This window comes from Oncorhynchus masou, chromosome 31, assembly GCF_036934945.1.
Source record: "Oncorhynchus masou masou isolate Uvic2021 chromosome 31, UVic_Omas_1.1, whole genome shotgun sequence".
NCBI classification, from domain to species: domain Eukaryota; kingdom Metazoa; phylum Chordata; class Actinopteri; order Salmoniformes; family Salmonidae; genus Oncorhynchus; species Oncorhynchus masou.
Window position 1 is genome coordinate 40,235,063 of NC_088242.1, and position 11,621 is coordinate 40,246,683.

General features: G+C 39.1%; 1 protein-coding gene across 1 annotated transcript in view; it reads left to right on the top strand.

The window, feature by feature from the left end:
- Positions 1 to 4,466, top strand: part of LOC135523940 (proline-rich protein 12-like) — a 50,633-nt gene extending 46,167 nt beyond the window's left edge. Inside the window, 2 exon segments of the mRNA XM_064950970.1 lie at positions 1,977 to 2,072; positions 2,958 to 4,466. Of these exon segments, the coding sequence (XP_064807042.1) occupies positions 1,977 to 2,072; positions 2,958 to 3,092 (231 nt within the window). The 3' untranslated portion in view covers positions 3,093 to 4,466.
- The last annotated feature ends 7,155 nt before the right edge of the window (positions 4,467 to 11,621 follow it).

Below are 11,621 nucleotides of genomic sequence, written 5' to 3' on the forward strand. Positions count from 1 at the left end.
TAGGCTTGACAGTAACATGGCCTTGAGATTGCAGGCCTGCATAAGACAGGCAAAGCAGCTAGCTAGATACTGCTCCGTGTCAGCTGTCAGGGGCAGCTAAGCTGTATTGGAAATGTGCTTTCTGTATCCCTGAGTGTCCATATACATTGACTCCAGAAAGTATTCTCAACCCTAGACTTCTTTCAGATTTTGTTGTTCCAGCCTGAATATTAAAATGGATTAATTTGATATTTTGTGTCATGGCCAACACACAATACCCCCATAATGTCAAAATGGAGTTATGTTTTTAGAATCTTTTACAAATTTAATTAAAACTAAAAAGCTGAAATGTCTTCAGTCAATAAGTATTCAATCGCTTTGTTATGGCAAGCCTAAATAAGTTCAGGAGTAAAAATGTGTGTAAATCACATAAGTTAGATGGACTCATTCTGTGTGCAATAATACTGTCTTACAAGATTTTTGAATGACTACCTCATCTCTGTACCCCACACATAAAATTATCTTGTACGGTCCCTTAGTGGAGTAGTGAATTTCAAACAAAGGCCAGCAAGGTTTTCCAATGCCTTGCTAAGATGGGCACTTATTGGTAGAAAAAAAGAAGCAAATATTGAATATCCTTTTGAGCATGGTGAAGATCTGAATTACACGCTGGATGGTGTATCAATACAACCAGTCACTACAAAGATACAGGCGTCCTTCCTAACTCAGTTACCGGAGCTGAAGGAAATTGCTCAGGGATTTTACCACGATGCCAATGCTGAATTTTAAAACAGTTAGAGTTGGATGGCTGTAATAGGATAATTGAGGATGGATCAACAACATTGTAGTTACTCCACAATACTAACCTAAATGGTAGAGTAAAAAGGAAGCCTGTACAGAATACAAATATTCCAAAACATGCATCCTGATTGCAACGAGGCAGAAAATGTGGATACAAAGCCTTATGTTTGGGGCAAATCCAACACTAAAACATCACTGAGTACCTCTCATCATATTTTCAAGCATGGTGGTGGGTGCATCATGATATGGGGTATGCTTGTCATCGGCAAGGACTATGGAGATTTTTAAGATAAAAAGAAACGGAATAGAGCTAAGCACAGGCAAAATCCTGGAGGAAACCCGGGTTATCTGCTTTCCAACAGACACTGGGAGACGAATTCACCTTTCAGCAGGACAATAACCTAAAACACAAGGCCAAATATACACCGGAATTGCTTACCAAGACGTCATTGAATGTTCCTGAGTGGCCGAGTTACAGTTTTGACTTCAATCGGCTTGAAAATCTATGGCAAGACTTGAACATGACTGTCTAGCAATAATCAACACCCAGCTTGACTGAGCTTGAAAAATGTTAAAAAGAATCATGAGCAAATATTGTACAATCCAGGTGTGCAATGCTCTTAGACTTAGTCAGAAATACTCACAGCTGTAATCCCTGCCAACAGTGATTCTAACATGTTTGGAGGCAGGGGTGTTTGAGATGTGCATTTAATTTAATACATTTGCACAAAATAATAATAACATTTTTGTACTTTGTCATTATGGGGTATTGTGTGTAGATGAGTGAGAGGAAAAACAATATGTAATCAATTTTGAATTCAGTCCGTAATGCAACAAAATGTGGAATAAGTTGAGGGGTGTGGATCATTTCTGAAGGCATTGTTTGTCCGTTGAATTGTTTCAATTCTTCGACTGTAATGTAATTTGTGGATTCAAATGAAGTATTTTGTGTGTATGTGTTTTTGAGGGGGCGGGTGTGTCTGTGGGTATTTGCAGTGAGTGGGTGTTTTGTGTTAAAGGCATTACCAACAATCCGTTCAACAGCTGCTAGGTTACGTTGCCCATCTCTCCCATAAGTTGATAGTTTGTTTGCAGGTGTGCGTGTCATGTGCATTCTCATGTCGCACTGTTGAACCTTGATTATATAGGTGGATTTTATTCTCTCCAAATATTGTTTTTAATCTGTCTTCCCCCAGGACCTTAAACTGTCAACAGAGTCATGTCGGATCTACAGCCTCTATCACTCCCTGCATCATTATAAATATCATACTTTCTTACACTGCAAGAAAGAGGTAAGGACATGTATTTTATATTATTGTAATAGATACAATATCAACAAGAGAAATATATATCAAACAGGTGTATCAAGAACAGTTATGCGTCTCCCCTACTGTGGTTTTATTTAAATATTGTTTCAATTTACCCAGCAGAAATATTACCCAAATGTAATTTATTCTTTTATCCTTGCTTAAACACACCAAATATATTGTGGTTGAAATCCCCTGCTGACATAGAGTAAATAATTTGCTAATCAACAATGGTTGATAGGAATTCTAAATATTGTCTTTATATTAACGCTGTCAAACAAACAAAGAATTGCGTGATCTTTCAGTAGTTAATCACGATTTAATTGCAATTTTTGAAATTGCTCAAATTTGTCTCTAAAAAGCAGGGCATTCATTGAGTTACAGGCATACTATACTTTGATTGTAAGGGCCAGAAACACACAATTATCTGTATCAGAAACAAAATGCTCTCAATGTTTAAGTAGGCTCACTCCCTCGTATCAATGTTCTTGAAGTTGAAGACTTGCACATAGTCACACACACACGGTTAAAGCTTCAGGCATTCTAAATGAGTGTTCTCCCAATTTCTGAAACGAGGAGCATATCAACATGTCCAACTATGTTGTCAGTTCTACAGAAGACAACAGAGCAGCCAGGCCTAGGTTATCCGTGTTCTTCAACATGAACTAGTCATAAACTGTAACGCGTTAACATATAAACCTTGACAGCCCTAGTTTATATTAATATTGTGTTTACCCAGCATAGATAATGTTTATTCCATGGGTAGACACACCATAGCCTTGACACATGTACTTCTATTTTGCCAAATAGACATGTTACCATAGTCTAAATATACTGTATATTGTGTTTATATTTGTGTTTCCCTGGCAGACCAACACTATAGAGCAGGCAGCTGAGGACCCTGGGCAGGAGGAGGTGGTGCAGCAGTGTATGGCCAACCAGGGCTGGCTGGACACCCTCTTCAACTCCTTCATCGAGCTGCTCACACTCAGCGCCAAGGCCTGAGCGACAGACAGAGGGGATGGAAGACAGAAAGAGAAGAGAAAGCGAAAGAACAAAAGGCACAGAAACTAGGCCCCAGGAACGGTGAGGTGGGCAAACAAGGGGCACGAGGTAAGAGGTCCCATCCCACCTGGAGTCGTGTGGGTCCGACGGACAACTTGAAACTCGAGGAACAAGAGGGTCGGTAGGTGTGACCTTGGAGAGTGACCTCCTTAGTTCATTGACAAAAATATAGCAATTAATTGACTTGACCTTGAGAATGGATGATGACCCCACAGGAGCTGGTGTTGTACCTCATTGGTCAAGAAGACACTGACCAATCAGGAGGCAAAGACCAAGGTGAGAAAATACACCGAAGGCAGAAGGAGGAGCTATTGCACCTAGTCACGTGGATTGCCTCACAGACATCGTAAAACTGTGCGTCAGACAGAAACGTTTCGGAGAATCTATTACTGTCTGTTTTTACATAAATGATTTGTTTTTAAACATTGCATTAGAGGAGTGCAGTGAGCGGTGTGAATATATGGCTTGTCTGTGGAAAGGATGCAACATAACGGTGTTAATTCTCTCACTCGTTCTATGCGACAGTAGGCAGCGGCACCGGTGAGCTATGTGATAATATATAAACCCATTTAAATTATTTCTATGAGGAGGATTTGAACAAACTCTCACAAGTGCTGGGATGCCGCCTTGGCATTAACATTTTTCACGTTAAACGTTTAATTGTACGTACACCCACATATCCGAGCTGTCTTGTTTTTTTCTTTGACACAAAAGATGGATGAGACTGAAACGTGGCATCAACTTTGTCTGTAGAGAATGGGTATATTTAAAACCGACATTGTAGTGCTTTAGGTCATCAGAATCATGCAGCTGCAAAGAGAAAGAAACATTATCAAGTTCCCTTACAGGAATGGTTATAAATGAGTAATATTTAAAGAGAAAATGGTCATTTCATTTTTATGTCTGATGTTTTGCATATTACGATGATATATTTTGGGAGGGGGGGGCATTTTTCCTTGGAAAGACAGTCTGTAAATATTGTACAGTTCTTGACAAATCTTTGTTTATACATTAGATACTCAGCGAAATGTTTTGCCACGAGCAGCATCGCAGATATTGAGATGAGTGAGATGCAAGACTTCTCTCTGTCATATACAGTATCTGAGCATGTGAACGGGTTCGCTTCACACTGTTGCAGCCTGGTAGCCACGGGACCAAAACAGTGGAGAAGTTGAGCCTCGCGCTTCAACCCTTTTAGTTGGTGCGGAAATTGACCCACTATGCTGTTTACTTTCTGCATCCACGTCATATCGCTGAGTCTACCTTAAATAACTCTCCTGTATTTGAAACACAAATAAAAACGGTAAAGAACAATTTGTTGTTGAAGTCAATTAATGTATATGAAAGAGATTAGATTACAGAAGGGAAGTTACCCAGAGCTGTTGGTGATGTAGAAGCTGGAAAAATAAATTGAAGACAGCATTTTTGCTCATGGGGCATTTAAGCCAGGTATAACATACGGAGACTTTCCATGCTTCACTGGATGGTGCCAGGTTTCCTCCAGACTTGAAGCTTGGCATTGAGGCCAAAGACTTGGTTTCATCAGAAACATAGAATCTTGTTTCTTATGGTCCGAGTCCTTTAGGTGCCTTTTGGCAAACTCCAAGTGTGCTGTCATGTGCCTTTTACTGAGGAGTGGCTTCTGCCTGGCCACTACCATAAAGGCCGAATTGGTGGAGTGCTGCAGAGATGGGAGAACCTTCCAGAAGGACAACCATCTCCACAGACGAACTCTGGAGCTCTGTCAGAATGACCATCGGGTTCTTGGTCACATCCTTGACCAAGGTCCTCCCCCGGTTGGTCAGTTTGGTTGGGCAGCCGGCTCTAGGAAGAGTCTTGGTGGATATTAACTTCCATTTAAGAATGATAGAAGCCTTTATGTGGCAGAAATTTACTTTTCTACTGACAATTTCCTTTGATCTCATGGCTATGTTTTTGCTCTGTGGGACCTTATATAGACGAGTAGGTGCCTCTCCAAATCATGCCAAATCAATTGAATTTACCACAGGTGGACTCCAATCAAGTTGAAACATCTCAAGGATGATCAATGGAAGCAAGATGCACCTGAGCTCAATTTCAAGTCTTATACTAAAGGGTCTGAATAGTTATATAAATAAGGTAGTTCTGTTTATTTTTAATACATGTGAAAACATGTCTAATCCTACCTTCACTGTCATTATGGAGTATTGTGTGTAGATTTACGTTTTTTATTTTAATACAATTTAGAGTAAGCTATAACGTAAAATGTGGAGGAAGGGGTCTGAATACTTTCTGAATGCACTGTATGTTAAAGCTAGAATTCGTAGTTGCTACATCCATTTTTGGACTTATAAAGTAATGATTAATACCATTGATCCCTTTTGATTTTTGAACAATATTACATGTACCCCATAAGAACCCAAAATACAAGTTTATTTTATGCCAATGTTTATAAACAATGTAAACATATTTTGCGTGTATTTCCTTGGCTAATCGCATTCAGTCGGTCACGACTCGGGCAATGGTCTCGAGCAACTCCAATGTATGCATCTGATTGGCTACTATTCCCAGGCGGGAATCTTCCTTCTCATGTGCCCTCTTGAAACTGTCGATAATGTGAGTTGCATGCATTTTGAGTGCCTAGTGGATTTGCTCTCTCGACTCGTGACAGATACTTTACAAGTTCGAATCTTGCATGCGGCATGCAAGCATTGCACTGCTTTTTCCATTTAAAAAAGTATTTTACATTTGATTTTAAGACAATGGCATGCCATTTCAATGTTATTTATATATCCAGTGAACGGTGTTAATTGGATTAGCAATTTGGATTAGCATTGTCAGTAGCAAGTGTCTGAAATCTTAGAGACGTCAGAGAATTGAATTTGTAGTCGTGCTGCCACCTTGTGGTATAATTGAGATTTGCAGTACCTGGTTAGGAAAATGTTTTTCATGACCAGAGGACACTGAATTAATGTTCATGATTATTGATAATCGTTATTGAAATAGTAATCGAGTATAATTTCTAAACATTTAACTGGTAATTATAATAATTATGATAAACACATTGTAGCTGGGTAATATCTAAAATGTAACAGACACACACACACAGACGATGGAAATGATCCCTTAATTATTAATGATTCGGCTCTGAAAACAGCTTTTGGTTTTTTGAAGGAATATTGTGTTCAAGATTGTAGCACAGACACTCATATGCTAGTGAATGTAATCACAAAGGTTATTGGTGCATTTCAATAGAGCCCCAACTAGAGCGAGTGAGAGGCAGACGTTTAAAACAATATACAAATAAGTCATGTAAAAGTAATACATACACACAGTCCTGTAAATGGAGTAGAATTCCAGGGTGGGAATGGGCTCTTATAATAGCCTTTGTTTTGGGTTCAGAAGAGCTACCAATCTAAATATTAGAACTCAAATCAAATGACCAAAGTTATGATAACCTGCCATTTCAATGTTCACAACCCAGCTACAGACAACCAAGAACGCTGAAGGTCATTGGCCACAGATAAAATGACATCAAAACACGTTAAATCTACTGTAGCTTTGATTGGACTGATCGTGCCAACGTCATACTTACACAATCTTAGCTAGACACGCAGTCATCATGAATCATGTCGAAAAATCTACTGGCAAATCCTTTTCATTCCTTGTAATATGAAGAGAAATTCGAGATTAAACGTATCGGTGCTCATCAGCCATTGGACGTAAACATCACAAATCGGAAATCGCTAATTCAACAATTAGTAGTTGGTAAGGGATCAATGGCAAACTGCAAGCGTCGCAAAGACGTCACTATTTTGTTTCCCCTGCCTGCTATTCGGGTGGAGAGGGTGTGTGGTCCATGTCTGGGTTTAAGAACTCAAAACATCTGTCTGAAAGGATCTGTTTTCAAAGTTAGAAGGATAAACGTTTCACATGCAACACGATGGGCCAGAAATGGTTAAATATGTTGGCAATGCTGTCAATCCAGCATGACTTCTGCCACGTTCAAAACAACAGGAAACTGAACTGGGAAATCTCAGGCTTCAAGACAACTGGGAACTCGGGAAAGAACATGCTCGGACTGGGAAAGTACATTTTGAATGGTCATCCAACTCTGAATTCCAAGTGTAGAACTCGGGCCTCTTTCTAGAGCTCCGACCTGACGATCACTGACGTCATGATTCGTTCTTGTTTGGTCAAAATGGTTATGTTGCTTTTTCATTTTCTCATTATCTTATTCATTTTAGCCAATGTTGGAATTATTTCATTTGATTTATTTTGTATTATAATTAGCTCATTATTTTCTTCATGAGGGGATACTATATATGTTGTTGGGTCTGTAACCATGTTTGCCAGTGACACTTCCCATAATGTTTTTTTTTTTTTTAAACAAAATTTCATTTATAGACTCATGTAATTCCAGTTGATATTGCAAGGATTGTTTTTTGTTTGCATAATGCACTGTCTGTCTGTATATTGTTTGAACGTTGATCTTGTATTGTATTTTCCTTCCCTTTTCAATCACATAGGCTGAATAAAATAACATGTTGTGTAGTGTTTCTGCTGGCATGCATCAAAAAAATGGTAGAATTGAGTTTTCCCCACCAAGATTTACATGCTAAAATTGCCACTGCTTACAACCATAAAATACCAATTCACAGGATAAAAATAAATAATGAAACTAATGGGCCATGCATGTAAAACAAAAACACAATACATTTGGTTAATTATTAAAAAACACTCTTTAGATGGTAACATTATTTGCCAAAGTAACAACCCCTTAATATACAGTTGAAGTTTACACACTTAGGTTGGAGTCATAAAAGCTTGTTTTTCAATCACTCCACAAATTTCTTGTTAACAAACTATAGTTTTGGCAAATTGGTTAGGACATCTACTTGTCCATGACACAAATATTTTTTCCAACAATTGTTTACACACAGATTAATTCACTGTATCACAATTCCAGTGGGTCAGAAGTTTACATACACTAAGTTGACTGGGCCTTCAAACACCTCGGAAAATTTCAGAAAATGTTGTCATGGCTTTAGAAGCTTCTGATAGGCTAATTGACATCATTTGAGTCAATTGGAGGTGTACCTGTGGATGTCTTTCAAGGCCTACCTTCAAACTCCGTTTGCTTGACATTATGGGAAAATCAAAAGTAATCAGCCAAGACCTCAGAAAAAAAGTACAAAAGTATCTATATCCACAGTAAAACGAGTCCAATATCGACATACCCTGAAAGGCTGCTCAACAAGGAAGAAGCCTCTACTCCAAAACTGCCATAAAAAGCCAGACTACGGTTTACAACTGCACATTTTTTGAAGAAATATCCTTTGTTCTGATGAAACAAAAATAGAACCAGGAGGGTCTGGTGCACTTCATAAAATAGATGGCATCATGATATATATATTGAAGCAACATCTCAAGACATTAGTCGGGAAGTTAAAGCTTGGTCGCAAATTAGTCTTCCAAATGGACAATGAACCCAAGCATACTTCCAAAGTTGTGGCAAAATGGCTTAAGGACAACAAAGTCAAGGTATTGGAGTGGCCATCACAAAGCCCTGACCTCAAACCTATAGAAAATGTGTGGGCAGAACTGAAAAAGCATGTGCGAGCAAGGAGGCCTACAAACCTGACTCAGTTACACCAGCTTTGTGAGGAGGAATGGGACAAAATTCACCCAACTTATTGTGGGAAGCTTGTGGAAGGCTACCCGAAACGTTTGACCCAAGTTAAACAATTTAAAGGCAATGCTACTGTCACGACCTCTGCTGAAGTCGTTGCCTCTCCTTGTTCGGGCGGTGCTCGGCGTTCGACGTCACCCGTCTTCTAGCCATCATTGATCCATTTTTCATTTTCCATTGGTTTTGTCTTGTCTTCCCACACACCTGTTTTCAATCCCATTCATACCTGTTGTGTATTTAACCCTCTGTTTCCCCTCATGTCTTTGTCAGAGATTGTTTATCGTCAGTGTAGGTTTCTTTTGTATAGGTACGCGACGGGTCTTCGTACCCATATTTATTTATATTCATTTTTCTATTTAGTGTTATGGAGCATGTTACTTGGATATTATTAAAAGACTCCATTTTACACTCCGTTTGACTCTCCTGCGCCTGACTTCCCTGCCACCTATACACATATGTCTGACAGCTACCAAATACCAATTGAGTGTATGTAAACTTCTGACCCACTGGGAATGTGATGAAAGAAATAAAAGCTGAAATAAATAATTGTCTCAACTATTATTCTGACATTTTACATTCTTAAAATGAAGTGGTGATCCTGACCTAATACAGTTTTTTTTATTAGGATTAAATGTCAGGAATTGTGAAAAACTGAGTTTAAATGTATTTGGCTAAGTTAACTTCTGACTTCAACTGTATAAACACACTGAACGTCTGTTTTTTCCCCCTCTTTGTTTCTTTTCATCTGATGGCTCTCAAAAGAGCTGAGCAGTTCGTTTTCAGAAGGGTGCCGCCTGTTTGCCAGCAATCAGAAGTGTTGACCTGTGAATAATGAAAGTAAATAAGTTATTGCCACACTCCCATAGAAGCCTAGTTCATACCACGAAATGTAAAACACTAAAATGGTAGTAGATAAATAGTTAGTTGGTTAAATAAAAAAACTGCTCTTAGAACTTTAATCTTTGTAAGGCTAGGCAGCGAGCTTTGCTGTTATCAAATGCTAGCCTTTTAAAATGGCAGACATTCCGTATTACAATGGGAACTCTGAGGCTGCCCCATTGTTTCCCAATGGGGAAATTCTACACGGACATGTCTGTCTTTTTGCCAAATATCTCTGTGTTTATAGATGCTATATAAATCAAATCAAATTGTATTTGTCACATGCGCTGAATACAATAGGTGTAGACCTTGCCGTGAAATGCTTACTGACAGCCCTTACTTACAGCCCTTAAGTTCGTGTGAGCATTTGTTTATTTGCTTTCTGGAGCCGTGCTGTCTGACTCACCCATCCTCAGCCTTTCTCCATGCAGTCTCTCCATGGTCCTGATTGGCTAGCCAGCCTGACCCACACTATCAAAGGGAGTAAATATTGCCTTAGCTGATCAGTGTTATCCCAGTTTGTGGGTGGACATATGCACATAGGATGCGTGTACACAGAGTCAATTGTTGTTTAACTTGGCTTTGTATATCACTATGTAGCTATTACTTTGTTATATGCTGAAGTTTCTATTACATTTAGTGTAATGCTTGCTATTTGTGTTTCCCATTTGTATAGCCTCATTGTATGCTATTAGGAAAGATGTTTACATTTGAACTCTGTTATTATTGTACTGTTATGTAATTCCTGGTTATTAGATACAGTCCTTACCTATTGTGCTTTTGCAGTTCTGTTCCATTTTTGTTCTCTGTTGTAGCTCATTTGATATGCATACGTTCATCCTGCTCTGTTCATATGTATCATCTCTGTTTTTGTACCTGTTACAGAACCATACCCATGTACATCCCCATGTTCCTCTTCTCCTGTGTTTCTGTAGGTTACTGTACCTCTTGGACTGCTTTATTCCCCTCTAACAGAGTCGCTCTCTTTCAACTTGTATATTTTGGTCAGAAGTTTGTTTCTTTCCTACTTCCTCATTTCGCAGACTTAAGTACACTTGACACCGAGGTGTGGATGTTTAGTTTCGACACAAGTGATTTTTCAGTTTCGTCCTAAGAACAGGTTGTCGTGGTAAAATAAAAAGGGACCAATGTTTTGGTGCCATTTCGGGAAAGTGGAATTCTAAGCTTCACTGCAGTCAGAGGCTCAGCTTTGCTTAGTTTCTATTCATTTGTAATGGCCTCGCACTGGTATTCCAGTTCAGCCAACACAGAGGAGACTGCGTTTATCAGGCCTTCATGGTCGAATTGCGGCAAAGAAACCACTGCTTAGGTACACCAATAAGAAGAAAAGACTTGCTTGGGCCAAGAAACACGAGCAATGGACATTTGACATGTGGAAATCTGTCCTTTGGTCTAATGAGTCCAAATTTGAGATTTTTGGTTACAACCGTGTCTTTATGAGAAGCATGGTAGGTAAACGGATGTGTGGTTGCCACCATGAAGCATGGAGAAGGTGTGGGGGGGATTTGCTGGTGACACTGTCGGTGAATTATAAAAAATTCACAATGCACTTAATCTGCATGGCTTCCACATCATTCACAGCGATACCACGTCATTCACAGCGATACCACATCATTCACAGTGATACCACATCATTCACAGCGATACGCCATCTCAACTGGTTTACTCTTAGTCCTATTATTTTGTTTTTCATCAGGACAAATCAAATCATATTTTGTCACATACACATGATTAGCAGATGTTAATGCGAGTGTAGCGAAATGCTTGTGCTTCTGGTTCCGACAGTGCAGTAATATCTAACAGGTAAACTAACAATTCCCCAACAACTACATAATTACACACATCTAAAAGGGGTGAATGAGAATATGTACATATAAATGGATGAGCTGTGGTGTAAC